The following is a 27294-nucleotide window of genomic DNA, read 5'->3' on the forward strand; positions in this document are numbered from 1 at the left end:
GGTGATTGCCAGTTTTGTTGGGATTTTTAGAGACACAGAGAGTAACAGAGAGCCTGTCCTGCATTACTTTAAAAAAAATAAAGGGGGGTTTCAGAGCTGTTGATATACGCAGCAGTGTTCATAGAAACCTTAATCAACCCTGTTTTTGGCATTGAGTGTTACATTTGTGACAGTTTCAATGAAGCCTGCAAATTCTTGCATTTATACTGGAGAGCAAAGAAAGATTAAATGCTACTTGTACTATGGAAAATCAGTTTCATAAAAGCTACATAAACAGACCTGAAGAAGACTGTGTTTGTAAAACTAGCAGAAACGTCTGAGAACTATAAGACAGACTGTTTCTGCTATCGAAACAATTTGTGTTGTTAATCCTGAATGATTCATGGTGACAACATCTTAAGAAGAAGGTCATTTTACTCCACACACACAAACACACATAGTTTGACCATAAAAATTCCCAGAATAATTAGTATTTGAGATTGCTGAAACAACATCACTAAAGAAAAATATCCTTGCATGTCACTTTGCTTTCATTTGAAAATCTAAAGTTTTTTTTATGTAAAACATAAAAACAACAAAAACTTTAGATGTTAGAGATGTCCTGATGAAATTTGTGAATATCTAGATCAATGGTTTTTCCATGTGAGAGTCTATAGGGCATAGACTGAGGCGGGGTTTTAGAAATACATGATGGTAACATGAGACATGTTACCTTTGAGAACACTAACATCTAGATTAAGGTGTGAGAAGTAAATGCACCACAGAAGCTGAAAAGGAGTTCCTTGTCTCTAGATTAGTTGAAATAAATTGAAAATAAACTCTAATGTGCATTATTTTATTCCCTTGTGTTATCTTTAATTTCATTACCCAAACTGGACTTGCAAATAAAATTTGAATAAACTCATGTTGGTTAAATGTAATTTTGGTCATAAGACAGTTAACTCTTGATGACTTAAGTAAATCCTCATTTAAAGTAAATATAGATCTGTCCTACACCCCTGTCTTTTTCCATAACAAAAAAAATTAGGCAGCACAGAACACTGGATGTAAGCCGACAGTTTGACTGGTGCTGGAGCTGCAGGCTTAAGTTATCCATAAGTGAACTCTCTCTCTCTCCCTCTCTCTCTGAAAGTAAAAGTAAGCAGTGCTGCTAACTAGGGGTGCAACGATACACAAAATTCACGGTTCGGTTCGGTTCGATACTTTGGTGTCACAGTTCGATATTTTTTCGATACAAAAAAAATGTTCATGCCTTTTTAATTTGTCATTTATTAAAATTATAAATATATATTTTAACTCAAAAGTACAGTTTTTAAATTTAACCCTAACCCTTGTGCGTGTTTTTTATTTTGACAGCGAATGCGCACCTGCGGACCACTTATGTGCAGCCCTGGTTATTTAGCTCGTCATATTGCAGCCACAGAAATTATTTTGTCCATGAAACCATAAAGCTGCACTTTCTTTTTGCCTTATAGTCTGATTTGTCATAACTTCTCCGTTTTGTGGTAAGCTTTTCTTTGGCTGTCACTTCTTCACCCTGACCTGTCTTATTTGGCTCAGCAGAACTAAAATATATATCCTGCTGCTTTTACACACGCACTCACATAAGCTCAGCGATTCTCTGCGCGATCAACCTCTCACATGTTTAAGCTTGTTACTATTCATAATCCTTATTATTACTGTTGCATCATTTATGATTTATCATTATTGTCATTTCATTGACACATTTATTGAAACTGTTGATGTTATATTAAAGTCTGTATTTCAGGTGTTAGCATAAGCACATAATAATCTTTCATTGCAGGTGCAACTGTAAGCATGTTATACACATATTGCGTAATTAAAGGGTTGAAGCTCGGTCAAGTTAATTAATGGTTTGAAGCTACGAGCAGCGCGATGTCTGGCCGATCAATGAAGCAAAGTTCAGCTATTGAAAGGTTGCCTACATGTTTACAGTATAATTTACTACATATTGCCTGTGTGCATTCAGCGGCCTGCTGCATTGGAGTTTGCCTGGTAACAGATGACTCAAACGGAGTCAGGAAGTATACTTCTAAAATGTCTTTGTTTGTTGAGTGAGGTCATGTACTGAGGTTAAAATACAGACATAAGTCTGCCTGCACACAGACTTGTGTTGCTTGTAAACAGTATGCTCATGCTCTGTTCTGAAGTGCAGAGAGTAGAATAACAGGAAGCATGTGGAGGAACAGTGGAAGTAGCAGTTCCTTTTTTAGAATATGTCCTCACTGGAGTTACTGGTCATCATAAGTATAAATATCACACCCACCTATTGTCAGGCGGGAGATTGAGCCTGATGTTTTGCAGAGCCCATCTTCACCACATATATGTGTTATAATAAAATCATTTGTGTTGACCCGCTATGGACTTTCAGTCGTATGTCTCTTCCTCAAAAATTCGAACCGCAACAGTTCTGATGCCGAAACCCGGGATCGAACCAGGGACCTTCTTCCGGAACCCATTCTAATTGACAAATGATCAATTTTGACGTTTGAAGCATGTAGATCGATTGGTTGTTTACATTACTAAACTAAACATTACACTATCTCTTACCGTACATTACTATATCTCCATTTGCACTATTTGCCTATTTGCACTACTCTGCCTGGTTTACACCCAATGTCATTTACCCATTATATTGTATATTGTATAGCTTTCTTGTTATATGTAAAATTGTATTGTATTTATTTATTTAAATTTTTACTTTTTAATTATTTTACCTGCATTTTTAATCACTCTTATATTTAAATGTTCATTTGCTTTTTTTTTTTATCTAGGGATTGAGAGTAACGTAGTTTCTATTCTCTGTATGTCCTGTACATGTGGCAGAATTGACAATAAAGTTGACTTTGACTTTGACTTTGACTAAACACAAGCAGAACTGCATTACAAAATCAGAAGACACATCGTCCACATTCAGAAGCACATCTCTGTATAGTGGCAGTTCTTATGATTTAAACAGGGAAATGTCCAGTATTCAAACTACAGGTTAACAATAGTCAAAGCCAGATGTTTCCCAGATGTCTCTATATATTAGTATTTATGAAGGGTACGCTGTGACTTATCTTCACAATTACAGTGGTCCCTCGCTATAACGCGGTTCACCCTTCTCAGCCTCGTTGTTTCGCGGATGTTTTTAGTGCAATTTTGCATGCTTTTTTTTTTAAGCGCAGTGTGTTCTGCGTCCTGATCAGCTGTAGACCATTGTCGATCTCCTCCGTGCCATGTCTCCTGTACAGTACAGAATCGCTACATCAATCGCTAGCAGTGTGACTCTGAAGTGCTGTACTGTATATTTGTGAGTTTTCTCCCCAACAAAAAACAATGTCGACGAAACGTTTTGCACTGTCATAGGCACCTGCAGTAGCACCCAAAAGGCAGAGGAAGATAACCATCGCACAAAAATTGTTGGACTTCTGGGACCCTAGGGCGCACTGGATTATAATGTGCATTAAGCTTAAATTAAGCAATTAAGCTTAAAGTTAAATTCATTAGTTCTAAAATCCGTCATTATTATTTATAGAAAAAAACAAATATACTGTATGTTTATTTTTCAAATAAATGTTTGGGACTGAAAACTGGTTATGATCTTCGATTTCATTCTATAATACTGGACTTTTTTTTTTCTTTACGGTTTGAACTTTGAGAGTGTTTAAACGAGAGAGAAAAATGGGAAAATGTCGATGCCTGTCTGAGAAAAGTGTGTAAAGTGTGTAGTGAGGGGTTTTGCAGCCTTATGAAATAATTGTAAAAAAAAATAAGGTTGGCTACTTTGCGGATTTCACCTATTGCTGGATATTTTTAGAACATAACACCCGCAATAAATGAGAGAACACTATATACAAATACTGAGAAATATAAAATTTGAATCCTTTCTCTATTTTGCTCTGAGGCCAGGGGGAAAAGTATCGACAAGTCGATGAACATCATCTACAGATATATTCGGTAAATGCTCAAGACATCTTGTAAATCGCCGCTTGATTCATCCATTTGGTTGACTTTGTTTGGAAAACCTGATCGTAAACAAGGTGCGAATATCACACCGGAAACGAAGCACTATACAGGAGTTTCCCCACTGGAAGAAGCATATGCTAAGGTGCACATAGTATATTCTATAAATGTTTACAACTGTTTATAACTTGCATAGTTCATATTTCGTATTTCTGTATAGTACATACTTATAATTATAGCATATTCATAACATCAGTGTTTTTGAGGCTTCTCCTTAGGTTCACACTTTGGCTCCAACTGATTGTAGGGTCTTTGCCTTATAGTATAAAGTGCCTTGAGGCAACTGTTGTTGGGATTTGGCATTGTATAAATGAAATTGAATTGAAGAACTGGGAAAACATGCAAATTCCACATAGGATGAACCCAGCTAGGCTTCAAACCAGGAAAACTCTTTGTGTGAGGTGGTAGTGCTAACCACTGTACCACTGTGCTACCCCAGTAAAGCAAGAAAATTATCAAACACTGTAAGCACAGACAAGCAATGCTACACTCAACTGAAAGTGTTTACATACAGTTTATTATGTTTTAATTGTCCCATATCCTGAAAAAGCTGTGAAAATATAAATCACTGGCACGAGCTGTTAAAGGAGATGTTTTAATAGTACCAGCATTCATGAAAATAGTGAATGGGTCAAAGGTTAAGTACAACTTTATTCAAAGACCATTTATAATAATAAGTCATGTCCCCAATCACAAATGTCAGACATATCTCTCCACCTCAATCTCATATTTTGCTCTAATTCAGAACTGTGTATTAGATTGTTGTGGCGGACTTTATAATGGATTGTTGAACTCATATTGTAGGTGAATGATGTTTTTACTTTTTCTGTTATATCTGAGGGAAGGTCTGTTTTCAGACAGGCCCACGTGATCTCTTTTTCCATATATTATATTTTTAGACAGAGTGAAGAAGGGAGTAAAATATATAGTTTAAGCTGGAAGTAATCTCCACGCTTCTTTATGATTCCTGATACAGAGGTTTTTGATGTGGTGGAACAAAGAACAAGATGTACAAACACACTCATTACAGATCCTTAAGATGAATATATATCAGACACTAGCAGTAGATTTTGTTATTGTCATTATTACCTGCTCAGACTTTTCAGTGGATATTTATACATTAATCTTCTGTCCTTTACCTTAACTTTTGTCAATCTTTCAAACAGTGCTTTGTTATTCATGATGACTGTTAAATCTCCCAATTCTTTGATCTTTGGGCTGAAGGAAGAACAACACTCGGTGTATAAATGCTCAATCAACAATTGTTTTATTCCATACAATTCTTATTATTCCATACAAACACTTTTGAGCGTATACCATCCGGATGGGGAGACATGCATGAAGAGGATCACAGCAAATCTCAAAATGGTGGAGCGTTACTGAAACTCTTATAGCCTCTGGTGTCCACATCCACATACTTTCTAACTCTCGGTGAGCCTGAGTTATGACCTTGGGTCCCTGTCTTTCTGCTTCCAACAAAGGTGGGGGTGAAGCTCCCGTGCAGTGTGCTCTGTTCTCTCTACTATCAGAAAAGCAAGGCCCTGACTCCCTGCACACAATCTTCTCTTCATAAATCAGCAGTATGAAATGTCATAAAACAGTGTAACTCATTCACAGTAAATCAGCAGTATAGGATAATACAAAGCAATCTAATAAATCTAATGATTTTCACATTCTTCTAACTCAAAGGTATAATGCAAACTAAAACTACATAATGATTACACAATCTATAATAACAAGTATAATGTGGCCTACAGCATTATCATGATTCAATCATTTTGATTACAGTTAAAATGTAACATATGATAGCATAATATTCTCACATGACTTTTGATTTTTCTAATCTTTCACTTCCACCTGGATGCACCCCTGGTTCCAAAATCAGACATTTACTATTTCTCAATAAAATCATCTCCAAAGTCAATAATGTGTTTGAGCGCACTCAGAATCAATGTGTGAACATTGGGCTTCAGGTTGATTTCACTGTGGTAGTTCTTCACGGGAAAGATGCAGTTCACTGGGATTCCCACCTCTGAGCTGAACTCTTCCATCTGAGAATTAAAGAAACACCGCATCATGTTCAGGGTTTCAATTCAATTCAATTTAATTTATATACCACCAATCACAACAACAGTTGCCTTAAGGTGCTTCTGCTTTATCATCATATTTCTGTACAGTCAGAGATGCTCACCTTCTTCTTCAGGTATCTGCTTTTATACACGTTCTTCAGGTCCCCTTCAGCTTCAGGACAGGCCTCATCAATTTTTGTAACTATCATCACATGAGGAATCCCTGCAGGTGGAAACATTATGTCAACAATTGAAAATCTTTATTTTCCGGTTTCCTTTCTGCTGTTTATTTCTTCATTCCTGCCTGTTTGAGACTTCAAACATGGTTAAAAAGAAATTTATTTATTTATTTATTTAGGACAGTGCATGTTAATGAACATAAATGTAAAAAAAAAAAAATTACATGAATGTAAACATACCAGATTATAGCCAAGGGCTAATTTCCATCTGTTGTGATTAGCATGTTTGAGATGTGTGCCATTTCTTTGAAATTGTTGGTTTTGCATGAGTGTTTTTGGCACTCATGCTCATGTTTGGACTTTATAATAGCATTATAAAGTCTCAAACTTGGTGGGCTATTTACCCCATACCACAAACCTCTAGTAGTACTTCACATACTTAAAAAAATGTCTAAGAAGCATGAGAACAGAAAACAAAAAAAATCCTCTGCACAAAGAGCACATAAATGTCCACATCACAACATTATGAAGCACGTGACAAGCAACAGGGGTGGATAGGGGGTGAGGAGTTGTCTGAAGCAAACACAGCAGCCATCCTGCCCTACAGCTATTTTTCCAGAGCTGGGCCCAGACCCGCCGTGTTCTCCAGGAGGGGACAAGCATCGAAGGCGTTTGGAGAGGGAGGAGGGATGAGTGAGTGTGTATCAGTGTATGTGTATGTGTGTGTGTGTCCAGAGTTCAGCTGAGACAGTGTCCTTCGCCCTGCCAGGCTAAGTAAAGAGTCTTCCAGCCAACCCAGGTGGCTTTGCATGGAATGGGAAGAACAGTCTAAACACAGTCGTTATCAGGGTGTGTTACGTGCCAAGGGGTGTGGCTTTGCTTTTGTGTTCTATTTATCTTTCAGGTGTCAAGCCTCCACCTATTGGCCAGTTCGAAGTTGATTGGCATGTGTCTATTGGCTGGTCTGGGCCCAGTTGGCCAATCACACGCTGAGGATTACTACAAATGAGCAGCTCCCTGGCCAGCTGGTGGGCTGCTGTTTTCTGCTTTGACAAACATTTGCGAACAGGCTTCTTTATATTGTGTGTGGTGGGAGGCTGGACAGGTAAGCTGGGGTACCCTATACACTGGTTGTAGGTTTTACTCTGTTAGTCACACTAGGTTATGCGGTTGATGCCACTCTTGTATGTTTTCACTGACCTTTTGTCGAGTAGCTAGGTAGGCCTTTTGTTTTGCATTTTTTCTTTCAGTTAGGCCCTGGAAGCTATCGACCTCTTTTTGTTTTATTAATTTCTTTGATTTGGATCAACCCCCAGTCCTCCTCCCCCACCTCTTTTCTGTTGTTAAGTTTGACTATAATAATAATAATGGATTGGATTTATATAGTGCTTTTCAAGGCACCCAAAGCGCTTTACAATGCCGCTATTCATTCACACACTGGTGGAGGCAAGCTACGGTTGTAGCCACAGCTGCCCTGGGGCAGACTGACAGAAGCGAGGCTGCCATATCGCGCCATCGGCCCCTCTGGCCAACACCAGTAGGGTAAAGTGTCTTGCCCAAGGACACAACAACCAGGACAGAGAGCCCGGGGATCGAACCGGCGACCTTCCGGTTACAGATACGCTTCCCAACCCCCTGAGCCACAGTCGCCTATCCAGGCAAGCAACCAATAAATCCTGCCTGATACTTAACTGTTCTGTGGTCTTCCTCCTTCATTGATTGTGGTTGTCCAGTGTTGCTGTCTCCTTCCTACCTTTGCCTCCACCATGGTGGGGGGGACGTAACAGGGTGTTTCTGTTCAGCTCCAGCCTTGAGCCCACAGCTGGCGCCGAAGGGATAGCCGCATTATGATGGTGGTTTTTCTTTTTATGCGAACAAATGATGAGAATTTCAAAGCTGTTCTTTAACACTCCAACACTGGTCTCTCAATCTCCCGTTGGGGAGCCGCGAGCTTTTCCATGATGTTATCAAACTTGCGCTCCGTGGTCTTGTCATTCTTGTGCTCAAAGAGCCGATTCTGAGAACTCACAACCGCAGTGAGCTGCTCCAAGATGTGATCCAACTTTCACTCAGAGGTGTTATTCTGAGTGAACTTCTCCATGATGCAATCCAATTTACGCTCAGAGGTCTTATTCTGAGTATTCACGGCAGCCGTAAGCTTCTCCAAGATCTTATCCATGCTACACTCAGTGAGCCCATTCTGAGAAGTCGCGCCTCGTCCCATCGTTTCAATCCCAGCGGGCAGCCTTGGGGGGGTTTGAACAGCCGGTTCCACTCTCTTAATTCTCCGATAAGCCAGGGCCAAGCCAGCTCCGATCAGCAAGAACCCTGTTATCATGGTTCTGAATAGGTAGATGTCTTCAGCGTCCTCGATCGACAGTCCCGCCAGGCACACGATCCTCCATTTCTTCCACCCGTCCATCGTGTATCCGGCAGGGAAAGTACCTCCGGGGCACTCGGGCTCTCCCGAGCCCAGACTTCTCGTTGAGAAAAGGGTGTCAATAGCATTCAGTATATAAATAAAGGCCACACAGATTTGTGAACAATATTTGATAGTAATGGGTCCTTGATTTATGTAGAAAATTTTCCAAATCTTTAAGTTCAGCTCATGGAAAATGGGAGCAAAAACTAAAGTGTTGCATTTATATTTTTGTTCAGTGTATTTTATCTTTATTTATATAACATACATAACTCACCCACTTGCTGCACATAATGTCCTCTATGTATTTACTCATTCACTGTACAAAAAGTTCTGTCTCTCTCTGTTTTGTACAGTCGAGGAGTGTATCAGGTCACATTTGACTGTGTGTTATATCTCTATAATCACTGAATAAATCACTTCAGGCCTGTGGCCTTGACTTCTCATCTGATGAAGACCTTGGAAAGGCTCATCCTGCACCACCTTCGGCCACTGGTGGGCTCAGTGATGGACCCTCTGCAGTTCGCCTACCGTTCTGGAATTGGGGTGGATGACGCTGTCATCTACCTGTTACACCGATCACCTAGAGCAGGCGGGGAGCACTGTGAGGATCATGTTTTTTGACTTCTCCAGTGCTTTCAACACCATCCAACCTACACTATTGAGAGGGAAGCTGGAGGGAGCCGGAATAGGCAAATAGCTGACTGCATGGACCATCGACTACCTTACCAACAGACCACAGTATGTGAGGCTCCATGACTGTGTGTCCGAGGTGGTAATCTGCAGCACGTGGGCACCACAGGGCACGGTTCTCTCACCTTTCCTGTTCAGCTTTTACACTTCAGGATTCTGTAATAAGTTGGACGATTGCCATCTGTTCTCACATGATACAGCCATCATTGGATGCGTATCAGACGGGAATGATCAGGAATACAGGGGGGTCATCAGTGACTTTGTTGGCTGGTGTGAGACCAACGTACTCTAAATCAGCGCCGGCAAGACAAAGGAGATGATCATAGACTTCAGGAGGAAGTCACCCCCTACAACACCGGTGAACATCCAAGGGAAAGACATTGAGATAGTGGACTCTTATAAGTACCTGGGTGTTCACCTCAACAATTAACTGGACCAGACTACAAATACAGACATCCTGTATGAGAAGGGCCAGAGTCGACTCCACCTGCTGAGGAGACTGAGGTCCTTCGGAGTCTGCAGGACTCTATTAAGGACATTCTATGACACTGTGGTAGCATCTGCCCTTTTCTATGCAGTGGCCTGCTGGGGGAGTGGATGCAAGGACAGAAGCAGGATTAAGAAACTTGTTCGGACGTCTCGCTCCGTACTGGGATGTCCTCTGGAGTCTGTGGAGGTGGTTGGCGAGAGGAGGATGTTAGTAAAGCTGACATCCATCATGAACAACCCACATCACCCACTGCACGAGTATGTGAGTGGGCTGAGCAGCTCCTTCAGTCAGAGACTGAAACACCCTCGCTGCAGGAAGGAGAGCTTTCGCAGATCATTCATCCCAACAGCAGTTAGACTCTATAACTCCGCAATCACGATGTCATAAGTCACTGGACACTGTGAACATCCACGGTCACCACTTCATGCATAATGGACCTTCTATGTGTATGGACATGTGTAGGTATACATGTATGTATATGTATACATATGTATATTTAATGTGTACATGTGTGTGTGTGTGTGTGTGTGTGTGTGTACATGTCTATATATAGGAATAGTAGTGGTACAAAAGTTATGTTAAGCTATATAGTTTGTCTTGCATATTTCCACAGCCATATCCATAATCACATACTGTGTGTGCTACCATTGTACATAGTGTATTATCTTACTTTTTTCATTGGTTGTACTTATTTGTATTTTTGTATTTCCTTCTGACATCTGTACCTGAGCTGAGGTAACGCAAAAATTTCCCCGTCGTGGGATCAATAAAGTCTTATCTTATCTTATCTTATCTTATAAACATGCACGTGACAAATAAAGAATCTTTAATCTTGAATGTATATATTATTCACCTAACTTCAACTTATTTTTAAGCCCCTGATTTACAACAGTCTTCACTAAACTCAGAACATGCGATGTTTGTCCTGAACTTTGGCCAAATATTTGACTTAATATTTCACATCTTATTCCACAATTGACCGAGAAATCTTTTCTTAAACTTGCTATAACTCTTGGTCCTGTCCAGATTCGTGAGTGGACAGGGGAAAGCTGCTGCTCTGTGAGAAGATGCTGATGAGCTCTTACCAAGGTCACTGGCCATCTGTCTGACTCTGTACATCTTCTCCAGAACTGAGTCCTTAATTTCTGATGCGTTCGCAGAAAGCACACAGACCAGAACATGAACTTTATCTTCTGCCGAGGGGGTCGGGTTGTATTCGGGATGGTTTTCTGACAGTGGAGCCACTGGGTTGAACTAGAAAACCAGTAAAAAAACATTAAAAAAAATAGCCAGGAGTTGGTCTGTCTCATGGAAGTTTGAAGCTGCAGATAGAAGCTGTTTATTAATCTTATTCATACTTTGATGTTTGAAGCAGTGAATCCATGTAGCTGTTAGAGTTTAACTGTGTCACAGGACTCCTTCCAGTCTGTTACTGAAGGTAAGTACTATCACTAGTCTACTGAAAACTCTTAATGTACATAGATCACAGCTCTCATTGAATGTCATTGAATGAAATAATGAAAAGGCAGATGTACCAGGTGACCTTCCTTCACGTGACCCATCATGGCCAGTTTGATGTCATCAGGATGAACACCAGAGTCAGTCCCCTCCAGACCCATGACATCATTGAAGACCACAGGGTAAACTGTAGCTGAGTTTCCTCTTCCTTCTTTTATTTTATGAGTTTGATACTAAAAGAGAAACAGTTAGTTTATTGACAGTGAAGTCTATTGTTTCTCCCTCTGCAACAAACATAAAGGAACAGTTTGAAGAAGCAGTGAGCTGAAGCTTTGAAGTTTTCTTACCCTTGTAGTGAAACTTCTGTCAGAAGTTATTGCACTGGCTGCAGCAGGAATCGCAATTCTGCCTCGCAGGACAGTGCTGACAGAGCTGATGAAACTGGACTTTCCAGATCCAACGGGCCCGTACAGAAGAACTCGGAGGTGTTTGACTCTGTTTTCTTCAGGCTTGTATTCCTGCACATACTGAAGTGCTTCCTGGTTATTTCTGTTCAAAATAAAAAAATAACATGATGTAAGTCGGTTGTGGTGTGGTTCGTAGCTCAGATGCAGGGGAGGGGTGGAGCACAGCTGCCAGCCATCGTCTAAGTGTGTCTCTCCTATTTCACACAGTAGCTAACTGGGATAGAGGTGTCTGTGTTTCACTTATTCGGGAGACAGAATAAGGGAAACAATGTTGGCGTGTTACAAAAAGTTAAAGTGGGAAGCTGCAAAGCAAAGAAAAATAAAACCTGTTTGAACTGCAATGAACTGTGCCAGCCTACTCATGCGCTGGGACGTCTACAGTAGCATCGTGTTCTCTAGAAATAAAACATGAAGGCTTCAAGTTTTAATGGCTGCCTAGTAAAACATGCTCCGCACTGCTGTGCTGAAACTCCTGACAGTTTATGCTGGAACACTTTTATCTGTGCTGCATTGAAAGAGGATGAGAGGAGTAAGTGATATTATTAACTAGTCCTCAGCTGGTTCCAACTGCTCATTCTGCATTAATGATGTATTCAACTATGTGTGAAAAGAAGCTCACCCCCAAGAAACTGTTCTCCATGGTTCATCCATGCATCCAGCTAAAGGGAAGCCGAAAGAAAAAAGAGACAAATTCATTCATATCATTGTTGAGTGAGAATAATGAGGGTATTTTATCTGAATAATAATTAGAAATCATCGGACTCACCAAGAGAGGGTGGAGTCTCAACTTTAGAAGAGAGAAAAATATTAAGTCAACATTCATGCATACAAACTGTGCATGTTAATGAAACTTATCCCAGCTGTCGAAAGTACTCTCCGCTTGCAAGCACAAACAAAACAACCCCCAATTTCCAATTGGTGGAAAAATGCACCATGGCAACATATCAAAAAATGATATGGCAACATGTGATATTTGATTACTTATGAAGAGGGGGAAGTTTTAGGAGGCGGAGAGAGAGCAAAAGAGAGAGAGAGTTTTGACAATAGAGATGTGTGAGGCTTAGTGTGTTTGGAGTGTAGTTCAAGATTCAAGGTTCAAGGTTCTTTATTTGTCACATGCGTAGTTATACAAGTATAATACACAGTGAAATGTAACCTGACACGCTCCTCGACATGTGCAAAAATGGGGGGGGGGGGTAGAGGAAGAACATTATATATATATATATATATAGTATATACATTGGGTGAATGTGCAGTAGTAGCAGCAGGCAGGTGAATTCTGTACATTAATAAGAATAGACATCTGACTATTTTACAGGATAGACAATATAAACATATTTAAAATTAAAGGAATTTGAAATGTACATTGTGCCTGGGTTTAGAGTGTCTGGAAGAGAGTCCTGTCTCAGTCAATTATAGATGATGTGAGAGGGCGGGTCTGTGTGTTTAGGGCCCGGATGGCTTGGGGATAGAAGCTCCTCTTGAGTCTCTCTGTCCTTACCGGATTGCAGAAGTTGGAACAGTTTGTTGCCAGGATGGGACGGGTCCTTCAGTATCTGCGCTGCTCTAGTCCGGCATCTCCTGGTGTAGGTGTCCTGAAGCGGGGGGGGAGAGCAATCCTGCAGCAGCGTTCTGCTGTATGGATCACTCTCTGGAGAGCTTTTTGGTCCTTCACACAGCTGTTCCCAAACCACGATGTCATGTTCTGTGTGAGGATGCTTTCCACAGAGAGCATGGAGAGACCCTGAACTTCCTCAGTTGTCGTAGGTAATACAGGCGCTGCCTAGCCTTTTTGGTCTGGACCTGAATGTGGGCAGTCCATGTCAGGTCTGACAGTAGTTAGTGTTAGTGTGTAGTTAGTGTTAGTGTGTAGTTAGTGTGTTGTCTTGTGTAGTTAGTGTGTAGTGTAGTCGTTATTTTTGTTGTGTTTGTCAGAACAATGAGGCAAGGAATGAGGAATGATACACCTGTTGTCAGGCCTGCTTCTCTGTCTTATAATGGACAGAAATAGCTTTTCAGTGACACAGATAATTTGTTTGGCATCTTATTTGATGCAGAGCACCTGATTGTTCTCTAAATAGTTTGAAATGGTTACAAAACCCTCTGCCTTGCCTGCATTTTAGGGTAAATTACTGCATATAACTTTGTTGTTTGCAAAACTTGTGCATAGGTTTTTAAAATATACAATTTATATTTGAATTTCAGGTTATGAAAATGATTTGTTAAACACATTTGTGGTTTTTTGTCTAATTTTAGATCAATTGTGTTAATACAGAATGTGAGGTTGTGCTGAAAATAATGAAACCAAACAGGGCAAGGCAAATCGATTTAAAGGCCAAACGTAGAGGTAAAACCAAAAGTAGTCAAGAACAACCAATTATACCCTGGACCCCAGAGGATTAAATGTTTTTTTAAATTAATGCAATAGTTACTTTTCCCAGTAAGTAGTTACTTTTTAAATATTGTAACCCAGTTACTAACTCAGTTACTCTTTTTGAAGAAGTAACTAGTAACTATAACTAATAATTTTTCAAAGTAACTTGTCCAACACTGTTCATGTATAGTGTCACAGTCCTGGGTCTGTGACTCAGTGTTTTGACTGAGTTATTATTGTTATTAATCTGTGATTTCATGCCAGTTTACGATCACTAGTGTTTTGGTTTCTGTTTTGTATTTCGAGCATGCTAGTTCTTCTTTGCTCTGTAAATTCTTGTACTTAGGTTTTGTTCCTGTGTCCTCGTGTTTAGTGTAGGGTTTGTTTGGTCTTCATGTTTATTATTTTGTTCCCCAGTCAGTCGTGTCTCATGTCACTCCTGTCTCTGTGCTCCGTGTTCCCTTTGTTCAGTGTCAAGTCTGTGTCTCTGTCATGTGTCTAGTTTTTCTTCCTCATGTCTTGTTATGTCTAAATACTTCTAGCTGTGCTCTCTTCTTGTGTCTCATTCCCTTGTTTTTCCCTCAGTGTATTTATGCCCTGTGTTTCTGTCTGTCATTGTCGCGTCATACCCTCTCCATGCTTTGTGTTTCCTCAGTGCTCTTTGTATTTTCCCTAGTTCTCGATCCCAGTTTAGGTTCCTAGTTTTTATGTTCGTAGTTTCTTGTTTGAAAATCCAAACATAAGAGCCATGGACTCTTATGTTATGTCTGTGCTACAGCAATAAAGCTGCCGTCCTAAGTTCTCTCCTAGTTTCCTGTGAGTCCTGCTGTTGGGTTGAATCTCGCCTGCCAAAATGCATAACATGACATGTAGTTGGCTTACTGAAGGAAAGGGACACAGCGCCGTTATTAACTTCAACCTTCGATAAATTGAAGAAAATTGATACTGTGAGCTCATTGGTCTTTTCTCATAAGAAGAACCTTAAAACTGGTTAACTCAATTCAATTTCAATTCAATTTTATTTATATAGCGCCAAATCACAACAAAAGTCGCCTCAAGGCGCTTTATATTGTACAGTAGATACAGAGGAAAAACCCAACAATCATATGACCCCCTATGAGCAAGCACTTTGGCGACAGTGGGAAGGAAAAACTCCCTTTTAACAGGAAGAAACCTCCGGCAGAACCAGGCTCAGGGAGGGGCGGCCATCTGCTGCGACCGGTTGGGGTGAGAGAAGGAAAAGAGGATGAAAGACGTGCTGTGGAAGAGAGACAGAGATTAATAACAGATATGATTCAATGCAGAGAGGTCTATTAACACATACTGAGTGAGAAAGGTGACTGGAAAGGAAAAACTCAATGCATCATGGGAATCCCTGGCAGGGAGGATTCAGGGTCACCTGGTCCAGCCCTAGCTACAGTGGGGCAAAAAAGTATTTAGTCAGCCACCGATTGTGCAAGTTCCCCCACCTAAAATGATGACAGAGGTCAGTAATTTGCACCAGAGGTACACTTCAACTGTGAGAGACAGAATGTGAAAAAAAAATCCATGAATTCACATGGTAGGATTTGTAAAGAATTTATTCGTAAATCAGGGTGGAAAATAAGTATTTGGTCAATAACAAAAATACAACTCAATACTTTGTAACATAACCTTTGTTGGCAATAACAGAGGTCAAACGTTTACTATAGGTCTTTACCAGGTTTGCACACACAGTAGCTGGTATTTTGGCCCATTCCTCCATGCAGATCTTCTCGAGAGCAGTGATGTTTTGGGGCTGTCGCCGAGCAACACGGACTTTCAACTCCCGCCACAGATTTTCTATGGGGTTGAGGTCTGGAGACTGGCTAGACAACTCCAGGACTTTCAAATGCTTCTTACGGAGCCACTCCTTTGTTGCCCGGGCGGTGTGTTTTGGATCATTGTCATGTTGGAAGACCCAGCCTCGTTTCATCTTCAAAGTTCTCACTGATGGAAGGAGGTTTTGGCTCAAAATCTCACGATACATGGCCCCATTCATTCTGTCCTTAACACGGATCAGTCGTCCTGTCCCCTTGGCAGAAAAACAGCCCCATAGCATGATGTTTCCACCCCCATGCTTCACAGTAGGTATGGTGTTCTTGGGATGCAACTCAGTATTCTTCTTCCTCCAAACACGACGAGTTGAGTTTATACCAAAAAGTTCTACTTTGGTTTCATCTGACCACATGACATTCTCCCAATCCTCTGCTGTATCATCCATGTGCTCTCTGGCAAACTTCAGACGGGCCTGGACATGCACTGGCTTCAGCAGCGGAACACGTCTGGCACTGCGGGATTTGATTCCCTGCCGTTGTAGTGTGTTACTGATGGTGACCTTTGTTACTTTGGTCCCAGCTCTCTGCAGGTCATTCACCAGGTCCCCCCGTGTGGTTCTGGGATCTTTGCTCACCGTTCTCATGATCATTTTGACCCCACGGGATGAGATCTTGCGTGGAGCCCCAGATCGAGGGAGATTATCAGTGGTCTTGTATGTCTTCCATTTTCTGATGATTGCTCCCACAGTTGATTTTTTCACACCAAGCTGCTTGCCTATTGTAGATTCACTCTTCCCAGTCTGGTGCAGGTCTACAATACTTTTCCTGGTGTCCTTCGAAAGCTCTTTGGTCTTGGCCGTGGCGGAGTTTGGAGTCTGACTGTTTGAGGCTGTGGACAGGTGTCTTTTATACAGATGATGAGTTCAAACAGGTGCCATTCATACAGGTAACGAGTGGGGGACAGAAAAGCTTCTTACAGAAGACGTTACAGGTCTGTGAGAGCCAGAGATTTTCCTTGTTTGAGGTGACCAAATACTTATTTTCCACCCTGATTTACGAATAAATTCTTTACAAATCCTACCATGTGAATTCATGGATTTTTTTTTCACATTCTGTCTCTCACAGTTGAAGTGTACCTCTGGTGCAAATTACTGACCTCTGTCATCATTTTAAGTGGGGGAACATGCACAATCGGTGGCTGACTAAATACTTTTTTGCCCCACTGTATATGCTTTAGCAAAAAGGAAAGTTTTCAGCCTAATCTTGAAAGTAGAGATAGTGTCTGTCTCCTGAATCCAAACTGGAAGCTGGTTCCACAGAAGAGGGGCCTGAAAACTGAAGGCTCTGCCTCCCATTCTACTTTTAAATACTCTAGGAACAACAAGTAGGCCTGCAGTGTGAGAGCGAAGTGCTCTAATAGGGTGATATGGTACTACAAGGTCATTAAGATAAGATGGGGCCTGATTATTTAAGACCTTGTATGTGAGGAGCAGGATTTTGAATTCAATTCTGGATTTAACAGGAAGCCAATGAAGGGAAGCCAAAACAGGAGAAATATGCTCTCTCTTTCTAGTCCCTGTCAGGACTCTTGCTGCAGCATTTTGATTAACTGAAGGCTTTTTTACGACATCCTAATAATAATGAATTACAGTAGTCCAGCCTGGAAGTAATAAATGCATGAACTGGTTTTTCAGCGTCACTAAGAGACAGGATATTTCTAACTTTAGAGATGTTGCGCAAATGGAAGAAAGCAGTCTTACATATTTGTTTAATATGTGCGTTGAAGGACATGTCCTGGTCAAAAATGACTCCAAGGTTCCTCACAGCTTTACTGGAGGCCAAGGTAATGCCATCCAGAGTAAGAATCTGCTTAGATACCATATTTCTAAGCTTTTCAGGGCCGAGTACAATAACCCCAGTTTTATCTGAATTCAGAAGCAGAAAGTTAGCAGCCATCCAGGTCTTTATGTCTTTAAGGCATTCCTGCAGTTTAACTAATTGGTGTGTGTTATCTGGCTTCATGGATAGATAGAGCTGCGTGTCATCTGCATAGCAGTAAAAATGTATGCTATGTCTTCTAATGATGCTGCCTAAGGGAAGCATGTATAATGTAAACAGAATTGGTCCTAGCACTGAACCCTGTGGAACTCCATAATTAACCTCAGTGTGTGAAGAGGACTCTCCATTTACATGCACAAACTGGAGTCTATTAGATAGATATGATACAAACCACTGCAGTGCAGTACCTGTAATACCTACAGCATGTTCTAATCGCTCTAATAGGATATTATGGTCGACAGTATCGAACGCTGCACTGAGGTCTAGCAGGACAAGCACAGAGATGAGTCCACTGTCAGAGGCCATAAGAAGATCATTTGTAACCTTCACTGAAGCTGTTTCTGTGCTGTGATGAGCTCTGAAACCTGACTGAAACTCTTCAAATAAGTCATTCCTCTGCAGATGATCTGTTAGCTGTTTGACAACTACTCTTTCAAGGATTTTTGATATGAAAGGAAGGTTGGAGATTGGCCTATAATTAGCTAAGACTGCTGGGTCTAGTGATGGCTTTTTGAGTAAAGGTTTAACTACAGCCAGCTTGAAGGCCTGTGGTACATAGCTGATTATTAGAGATAGGTTGATCATATTTAAGATCGAAGAATTAATTAATGGTAGGACTTCTTTGAGCAGTTTTGTAGGAATGGGGTCTAAAAGACAGGTTGATGGTTTGGAGGAAGTAATTATTGAAGTTAACTCAGAAAGATCAATTGGAGAAAAAGAGTCTAACTTAACATCAATGGTACTAAGTGTAGCTGTAGATAATATTACATCTGTGGAATGATTATTGGTAATTTTTTCTCTAATGATAATAATTTTGTTTGTGAAGAAGTTCATGAAGTCATTACTAGTTAACGTTAAAGGGATGGTTGGCTCAACAGAGCTCTGACTGTTTGTCAGCCTGGCTACAGTGCTGAAGAGAAACCTGGGGTTGTTCTTATTTTCTTCAATCAGTGATGAATAGTGAGATGTTCTGGCTTTGCGGAGGGCTTTCTTATAAAGCAGCAAACTATTTCTCCAGGCTAAATGATGATCCTCTAAATTTGTGACACGCCATTTCCTGTCCAGCTTACGAGTTATCTGCTTTAGGCTATGTGTTTGAGAATTATACCACGGAGTCAGGTACTTGTGATTTGAGACCTTCGTTTTCGCAGGAGCTACAGTAACTCCTACCTCCTTGTTTCTACTGGCCTGTGTTTTTTTGCATTTTTTAGTTTCTGAGTATCTTGTTACAGCAAGTGAAGCTGCTTCCTCTAGTTTATTCCATTGTCTCAGAGTCCTTCATTTGTCTTGCATTTGGGTCCTGCCTTGCTGACCAAACAGCCCTATGCATGACATAAAGTCGAGCTCAGAGGTTCAAAATGCACAGATTTGCACTTTTCAGCATCAGTGGTACAAAAAAGCTGATTTCATTTCTTTAAACCAGCCTAATTAAAGACAAATGAAAATGTATTATAATCTGAATTCTATTTGTTTGTGTCAGTTTGCAAAATAAATGTCAAACTCTATGTATAACATTCAGAGTGAGAAAATGTCAATTTGCGCCACTTACCACAAGAAGTAGCCCCTGTAGAGAAAATGCCAGATGATCAAATGATTAAATTCAGTTCAGTTTTATTCATACAGCACAACAGCTGGCTCAATGTGCTTTACATAGCATGGTAAAGACCCTACAATAATCAGGTCCAACAGCACCCTTCCTGACTGCTTTTAATATAGAAACAATCACTCCAATTGCATCAAACATGTCCATAAATTTACCATGGCATTAGTTTTACTTGATCAAGCTGATATGTCTGTGATAAACTGCAGATAATTAAATACAGGAAGTACAGATTTTAACTACCACTGCTAATGTTCCCAGCGATGCCACTATCAGCAGCAGAAGACTCAGCACTGGAAAGAAAATGCACTAATGCTGCCAAAAACAAACTGATTCTGACTCACCCATAATCTTGTAGTAGCAGTCAAAATTTTAAACCGTGTCCTATGATGTATAGCAAAAGAGTGTGGAGATAACTGTAAGTCCACGCAATCGCTCTCTCTCTCACACACACACGCACTCTCTCTCTCTGAAAGTGAAAGTAAACAGTGCTGCTGAGAAGTACAGGATTTACTGTAAATCACGTGGTAGACGGCTCCGGGTAAATATTTCTGTCTTCTCTCTAAACTGCTTTACTGGCTGTATATGAATTGCTTTAACATGTGCTGCTGATTTAGAAAACACACATGTTAACCTGGTGACAGTTGAAGAGCTATCTCCTCAAGATAACCAAACATCATCACATTATTTTGTATAAAATAAGCAAATGTGCCCCATCTTGACCTCAGACACAGCTGTGCTGCTGATGCTTGTGTTCACCTCAGAACTGTCATGTTCAAATTTCTTCAGGAGGAGGTACAGGAGAAATATCTGTCATTTAAAAGGATTAAATTTGCTTCAGCACTTTAAGTTACAATGCTGGACATCAATGTGAACACAGCTATCTGTCTTCACACCAAGGATAACTCTGAATCAAGCCGTTAACTTTATACAGCAGACCTCAGTGATGTTGCAGGAGTGTACCAATTTAAAAGATCAGAGAGGTATGAGGGCACTAAGCCCCAGTATAACAGAAAAAGTTTGGTTGGACAGGTAAGATAGATTTGAACCACTCCAATGAAGTCCCTTTGATTCTGACAAGTGTTCAAGCTGGCAGATAAGAATCCTATGATCTACGGTATGAAAGACAGCACTGAGGTCTAATAGTATAAAAATGACAGAATCTCCCAAGTCAGTAAAAGTCAAAAGTTCATTAAAAACTTTTAATAGAGCAGTTTCAGTGCTGTGGTGCGCTTTAAGACCAGACTGAAGTACTTCATTAATGCCATTTTTATGTAGAAAGGTCTGGAGCTGAAGAAGGACAACTTTCTCAAGGACTTTAGAAAGAAAGGGCACTTTAGAAATTGGCCTGTAGTTGGATAACACTGATGGATCGAGGTCTTGCCCGGTGGCGCCAGTGTCCGGCAGCCTCGCCTCTGTCAGTGCGCCCCAGGGTGGCTGTGGCTACAATGTAGCTTGCCATCACCAGTGTGTGAATGTGTGTGTGAATGGGTGGATGACAGTAGGGCTGGGCCATATTATACCGTTCACGGTAATACCGGTATAATGTTAGGCAACGATAGGAAAATGAAATATCGCGATAGAATATGAGTAAAACGCGCATGCGCAGTGCCTTTGTTTTCATACGCACATGGCCGATTGTTGAGTGAAACAGATGAACCAGAATTGGTTTGTAAAAATGGTGCAACTTCAATGATGTGGAACTGGTTTGGTGTTTGTCCGTCAGATACACGACAAAGCACTTTTTTTTTTTGCAGAACATGCAAGCGGCCGTCGTTATTGTCGTATTTGTCGGACTAAGATGCTCTTAAATCTGGGAGTAATCTGGGTCCTAAACCCCCCTCTTCAGGTCAAACGAACACTGCAGCATCACTGAGAGTTAAAAACTGTCTAAATTCTTTCATCTTTAATAAAACGATCAGCATTGCTACTTTACCAGGTGTAACTATGAAGTTTAACTTCCAGGCATCCATGAAAACAAAATGTATTACATTTAACGGAGTTAGAAGTTAGCAGGAAGCTAGCGGAAGTTAGCTCGCTAGTTTCGCTAGTTACCTAAGCATGATATTGCATGTTCTGACTGAGAGATTTCTGAAAAAAATCAAACGTACAGCTCTGCTATCACTTCCAACATAAATGAAGACAGGAAACTAAACAGCAGTGACGTTTGTAGGGTTATTGAAGTTGGGCTAGCTGGTATATAATGATGTGCTACGTGATCGCTAGCGACACAGCTATGTTAGCATAACATAAACAGTGAAGCTGGAGGACGAACACTAACACTTTTCCACTTATAAAAGTTAACGTGAAGGTTCCTCATGGTTAGAGACAAATGCAATCGCATGGCAGTATGTTGTAAACGGACCAAACTTCAGTCAGGAGAACAACTGAGATAATCCATCCACAATACAAGGTTAGTAATAATAATAATAATAATGGATTGGATTTATATAGCGCTTTTCTAGGCACCCAAAGCGCTTTACAATACCACTATTCATTCACTCTCACATTCATACACTGGTGGAGGCAAGCTACAGTTGTAGCCACAGCTGCCCTGGGGCAGACTGGCAGAAGCGAGGCTGCCATATCGCGCCATCGGCCCCTCTGGCCAACACCAGTAGGCAAGTAGGGTAAAGTGTCTTGCCGAAGGACACAACGACCAGGACAGAGAGCCCAGGGATCGAATCGGCGACCTTCCGGTTACAGATGCGATTCCCAACCCCCGGAGCCACGGTCGCCCCGTCATTAATATAGTGCAACAACATGGGAATAGAGCAGCTGCAGAGGATTCAACATTAATGAATCAATGGTACAGAAGTGGAGGAAGCAAGAAGAATGAATTTAATAAAGTTTGATTTATCTGACTGCTTTGTTTCGCTTAATGTGCCTTATAATCCTGTGCACCTTATGGTCCGAAAAATACATACTGCACACTGCAGTTTAATGTTGCAAAGCACCTCTTTTTAACTTCAGTGGATATTATACATGGTTATGCTCAGGATATGTCAGCCCATTTCTACTGGAGATGCCTTTTGGTTAAACTTTCAGCAAGGAATTTGCATTTGCACTGTTAAATTTTTATAAAGCTTTAATGTACATAAAAACCAGCTTCTTGTTTAAGTGAAAATAAATGGAAGGTTGTCTTTTTGCGCTAGTAATGTTGTGGAGTTGTATTTTGTCTTGCATCAATTATATCGTCTGTTATATCGTTATCGCAAATTTTCAAATATATATCATGATAAATATTTTTGGCCATATCGCCCTGCTCTAGATGACAGGTTGTGTAAAGCGCTTTGGGGTCCTTAGGTCCTTTGGGCTATACAAATACAGGCCATTTACCATCCAACTGGTGCCAGGGGGGCCACATGAGATGAAGATGGTAGGTGTGTTGGTTAGTGTGAATAAACTGCTATCAGTTTTACAGTAGGTCTAATGTCTATCACTGGTCACCAGGCCTCTCGATTCCCGTTTTTCTTCTCCAAGATCGTATCCATATTGTGTTCAAAACACAGTCTGAGTACTCACAGCTTACCATCTTTGACGTGACCCTGACCAAACGCTGAAGCAGCTGGACCCACAACAACAACCTGAAAATGTTAACAGTGCTGCAGGAAAGGGAGGGAGGGTGCTAAACCCAAGGCCTGTTTCACTACACGGGGGAAATTCCCAGACAGCTTCAGCCGACAGAGCTGTGACGAGATGCCTGCCAAGCCCGAATGAAAAGTGAGGCTGAGCAACAGAATGCTGACCTTGATAACACTGCATTAACACTGTGCAGGGCAGTGACAGACCAACACGGATGATCAGACGGCAGAGAAAAAGGGCATGACAGAGACAAAAGGAGCAACTGAGGTCAAAAGCCTCCTCAGAACGGACAAGACACAGAAGAAGATGCAGGTTTCATCTGCGGCAAGCATGGACACTAGAGAAAGGACCGCCCCAATTGGGGTCAGAACCAGGAAGGACAGAACTGTGAGCAGCAGCAGCGGTTGCAAACAGACTGAAAAGGAGGAGGGCAGGACCCCATGCCGTTTGGGGTCCTGCCCTGGGCCATCCTGCCCTTTGGAGGATGGCTTCCAGAACCGCAGCAATCCGATTGTTCAGTCTGACGTCACTAGCCGTGTCTGGACCTAAACTCCGCTGCAGGTCCATATATCAAACGATCACTATGGCATTACTGAGAGTTGAAAAACTGTCTAAAGTCTTTCATCTTTAATAAAATGATCAGTGTTCTGCTCTACCAGGTGTAACAATTGAGTTTAACATCCAGGCATCCATGAAAACGGAATTTATGACATTTAACGGAGTTAGAAGTTAGCAGGGAGTTAGCTCGCTAGCTTCTATCTAAATACAATATAGCATGTCCTGACAGCAGGGTTTTGGAAACAAATTAAAACGTACATCTCTGTTATCACTTCCAGCATAAATGAAGACAGAAAACTAAACAGCAGGGACGTTTGTAGGGTTACTGAAGTTGAGCTAGTTGGTATATAATGATGTGCTATGTGACCGCTAGCGACACAGCTATGTTAGCATAATATAAACAAGCTAACTTTTTTTTTCCACTCGATAAAAGTTAACGTGAGTGTTCTCGGTGGTCAGGAATAAATGTAATCGCATGGCAGGATGCTGTAAAAGGACCAAACTTCAGCCAGGAGAACAACTGAGATAATGCATCCACAATACGAGGTTAGTCATTCATATACTGCTGCATGGGCTGGGCTGCAGTTACATCCTAAGGTTTTAAAAACTGAGCTTAAATAAATTACCATCCAACTAATAACTAACAGAACCATAACTAACTAACCGCTAATCAGCGGTAATAAAAGCCGAGGGAGGTCAACAGTGATCACTGACTGTTTTAGGAGCTTTTTGAGATCAAATAGAAGAAAATACATAACATTAAACATGTTAACAACACAAAAGCCATATTAAAAGCAGACTACTTTAGACCCGGAAGTAGGATTCGTCGCGTCATCACTGAACAACCGGATAACCCCGAAGGGGTTGGCGGAAATCCAGAGGTACCAGACTAAGGAGGTCCGAAACGCTCTGGCCAAGAAAGGAGGACTCGGCTGAGACCCCAAAAAACATAGATCCCAGCCAGCCAGGGCAGAATAAATCCCCTGATACCCTGATCAAACCTCAGGGGTAGTCGACCCCTGAGGTTTGAAGAAAGAAGAGGAGAAGAGCGCAGAGAATCGCCCGTCCCAGAAGACTAGTTGTTTAACTGTAAAGAAGGTCAAAAGCCCCTCAGACAGAGGTTCTAGTCTGAGCCCAAAGGTGGAGGCAGGAAACAACCAGAACGGAGATCGGGGGAAGCTGAAAAGTAATGGGAGATCTGAGAATTAGCTTTACCAGTAGTCTGTGATTTTTATGTTATGACAATTGCCCAAATACAGCAGTCATCCCATATGTGGCCCACCCATTAAAGGGGGCCCAGAGAGGGAAAAGAAGGATAATAATTAAAAGAACTGAAACCTGGTGGGTAAAAAGGGTGTGTGTGTAATGTTTGGAGAGATGTGCTGCACTTTCATTCTCAAGAATACGGTCCCAGATGGTTCTGTAACTACAGCCCGGGGAAAACTCAGAACATCTAAAAATAATAAATGCATGAATATTTGGATTTGATAATCCATTGGAGGAGTGGATGACGTCTGTCCTTGGGCAATGGAAGAGGTGCATTAGGTCCATTAGGGTTTCCTTATTCGTGTTTACAGCTATTTGGGTAATTTATGGTCTATATGAGGATTATTGGTAAACGGGGCTGAGGGGGATCTGATGACAACATGATAATGCTTCATGACTTTACTAGTGTTGATCTGATCAGATCAAAGGAGGGACTGTTGGAATTAACTAATTTGCAGTGCCTCAATAATGCTATGCTTTTTTATTAATAAGTGTTATAAAGTTATATAGAATAGTATTAAGTGGACACAGCCCTGAAAAATAAAGGCATCAGACCATGTGTCCTTGGCGAGTAGAAAGCTGTAGACTCTCGCTCACGCTTGCCTGGGAAAAAGTAGATAAAAGGGGACCATCTTCTAGTGGAAAGTTACTGAGACACTGTTGTTTAGACTAGAATGAGAGAGCTTCTGTAATAAAACTGTTAGGGGCACACCACCATTTTGAGATCCGCGGTAATGTGTCATGCAGGACGCATCTTTCTTGTAGAAGTAATGTGAAAGAGAAATAAAATGTGAAATAGTCTACTGAGCAGTGTTTTGTCTTCCATTGGATGGCTCTGAGGAATCAAACGAACTTGGTGAAGTTGTCATGGTCCTGGGTCGGTGACCCAGTGTTTTGAGTTTTGTATCATTATTGAATTTTGATTTTGTCCTAGTTTATCTTTTCTAGTCTTTTGGTTCCTATGTTCTATGGTCTGCTGTATTCCCTAGTCAAGTGTGCATCTGTTATGTTTCCCGCTTTACTTTGGAAGTCTGTGTCTAATGTCAGTATATTTAGTTTCACTTCCCTTGTCCCGTCTTTAGGTTCATATGTGTCGGCTGTGCTCCCATGTGTGGCCACTTCCCTTGATCATCACTTATGTGTATTTAGTCTCTGTGTTTCATGCAGTCTGTGCCGCGTCGTCTGTTCTACTTCCCCCATGTTATGCCAGGTTTCAGGACTCTGTGTGCTGGTCATGTCCATGTTGCTTACGTGTATACGTGTATAGTTCTTTGTTGTTCCAGCACAGAGTCCTGTTCATAGTTGTCTCCGGCATATGCATCATTGTCACCCTGTCTTCTCTTGCCCTGCTGTCTGAGTTAAGTGTCAGTTCTTAGTTTTCCCAGTTCAGCTTCTAGTTTAGTTTTGCCTCTGTGCTTTCTGTTGTTTGCCACGTTAATCAGCCCAAATAAAGGCTCACTTTTCATTTCAAGTTCAGTACTGCCTCCTCGCCTGTGTCTGCACCTGAGTCCTCCACACCCTCTCCATACGGTCAGCCACTGCGACCGTGACAGTACGACGCGGCCATGTCGGACTCAGCAGACATTCCAGAGGAGGTAGGGGAGGAGCTGAACAGGCTCTGCCGCATAATGGATCGCATCATCGGGTGTGTGGATTCAAGAGTTGTTTCCACAGGATTGGCGAACGTGGACGCCATTTTGTCACGGGAGCCACGGTTGCGACAGTTCCCTCACCTCATCAAGGTGTTCAACTCCCTGGGCCCCCTTAAGGAGGAGCTTCGTGCCCGTGCGCTGGCCCAGAGGGTCCTGAACATCGCTTCAGCACCTATAACTCCGCCCTGTAAACAGGTGTCGTCGCCGCAGCCTGGCGAGCCAGAGGCTGTGAGAGTTCGAACACTGAGGTCCACTTCCACTCTGCCATCATCTCACCGTTCATCAGCTCCCTCGTATCCGCCACAGTCAAGCTGCACTGACCAGCACACGGAGACGGTGGAGGCCGTAGATTTTGGTGACGATGAGTGGCAGCAGGTGTTATGGATGTATCGGGAGGAGGAGCTCCGTTGGAAGCCTTGGCTCATTCCCGAGGAGGAGCTCCCACCTGTCGCTCTGCTTCAGACCGGCCGCTCAACCTCACCCCCTCGCGAGGACTTCTCGTCTCCGGCCGCCTGTCTGGCGAGGATGTGGGCAGAGGAAGAAGACCCGATCCCAACAGTTAACACCGCCGCACTCGCAGCCGCTCCTAGGAAGAAGCGGC

General features: G+C 41.7%; 1 protein-coding gene across 1 annotated transcript; it reads right to left on the minus strand.

Moving 5' to 3' along the window:
• Nucleotides 1-5284: 5284 nt before the first annotated feature.
• Nucleotides 5285-20079, minus strand: LOC120743263 (interferon-induced protein 44-like). The gene is made up of 9 exons (XM_040046848.1): nt 19977-20079; nt 19582-19596; nt 12571-12591; nt 12424-12463; nt 11685-11886; nt 11415-11570; nt 10965-11133; nt 6221-6321; nt 5285-6080 (listed from the first exon to the last, which is right to left on the minus strand). The coding sequence occupies exons 1-9, from the start codon at nt 19978-19980 to the stop codon at nt 5922-5924; spliced, it is 867 nt and encodes a 288-aa protein (XP_039902782.1). The 5' UTR covers nt 19981-20079; the 3' UTR covers nt 5285-5921.
• Nucleotides 20080-27294: the final 7215 nt, after the last annotated feature.

This window comes from Simochromis diagramma, unplaced genomic scaffold (assembly GCF_900408965.1).
Source record: "Simochromis diagramma unplaced genomic scaffold, fSimDia1.1 OVJJ01000192.1, whole genome shotgun sequence".
Classification (NCBI taxonomy): Eukaryota; Metazoa; Chordata; class Actinopteri; order Cichliformes; family Cichlidae; genus Simochromis; species Simochromis diagramma.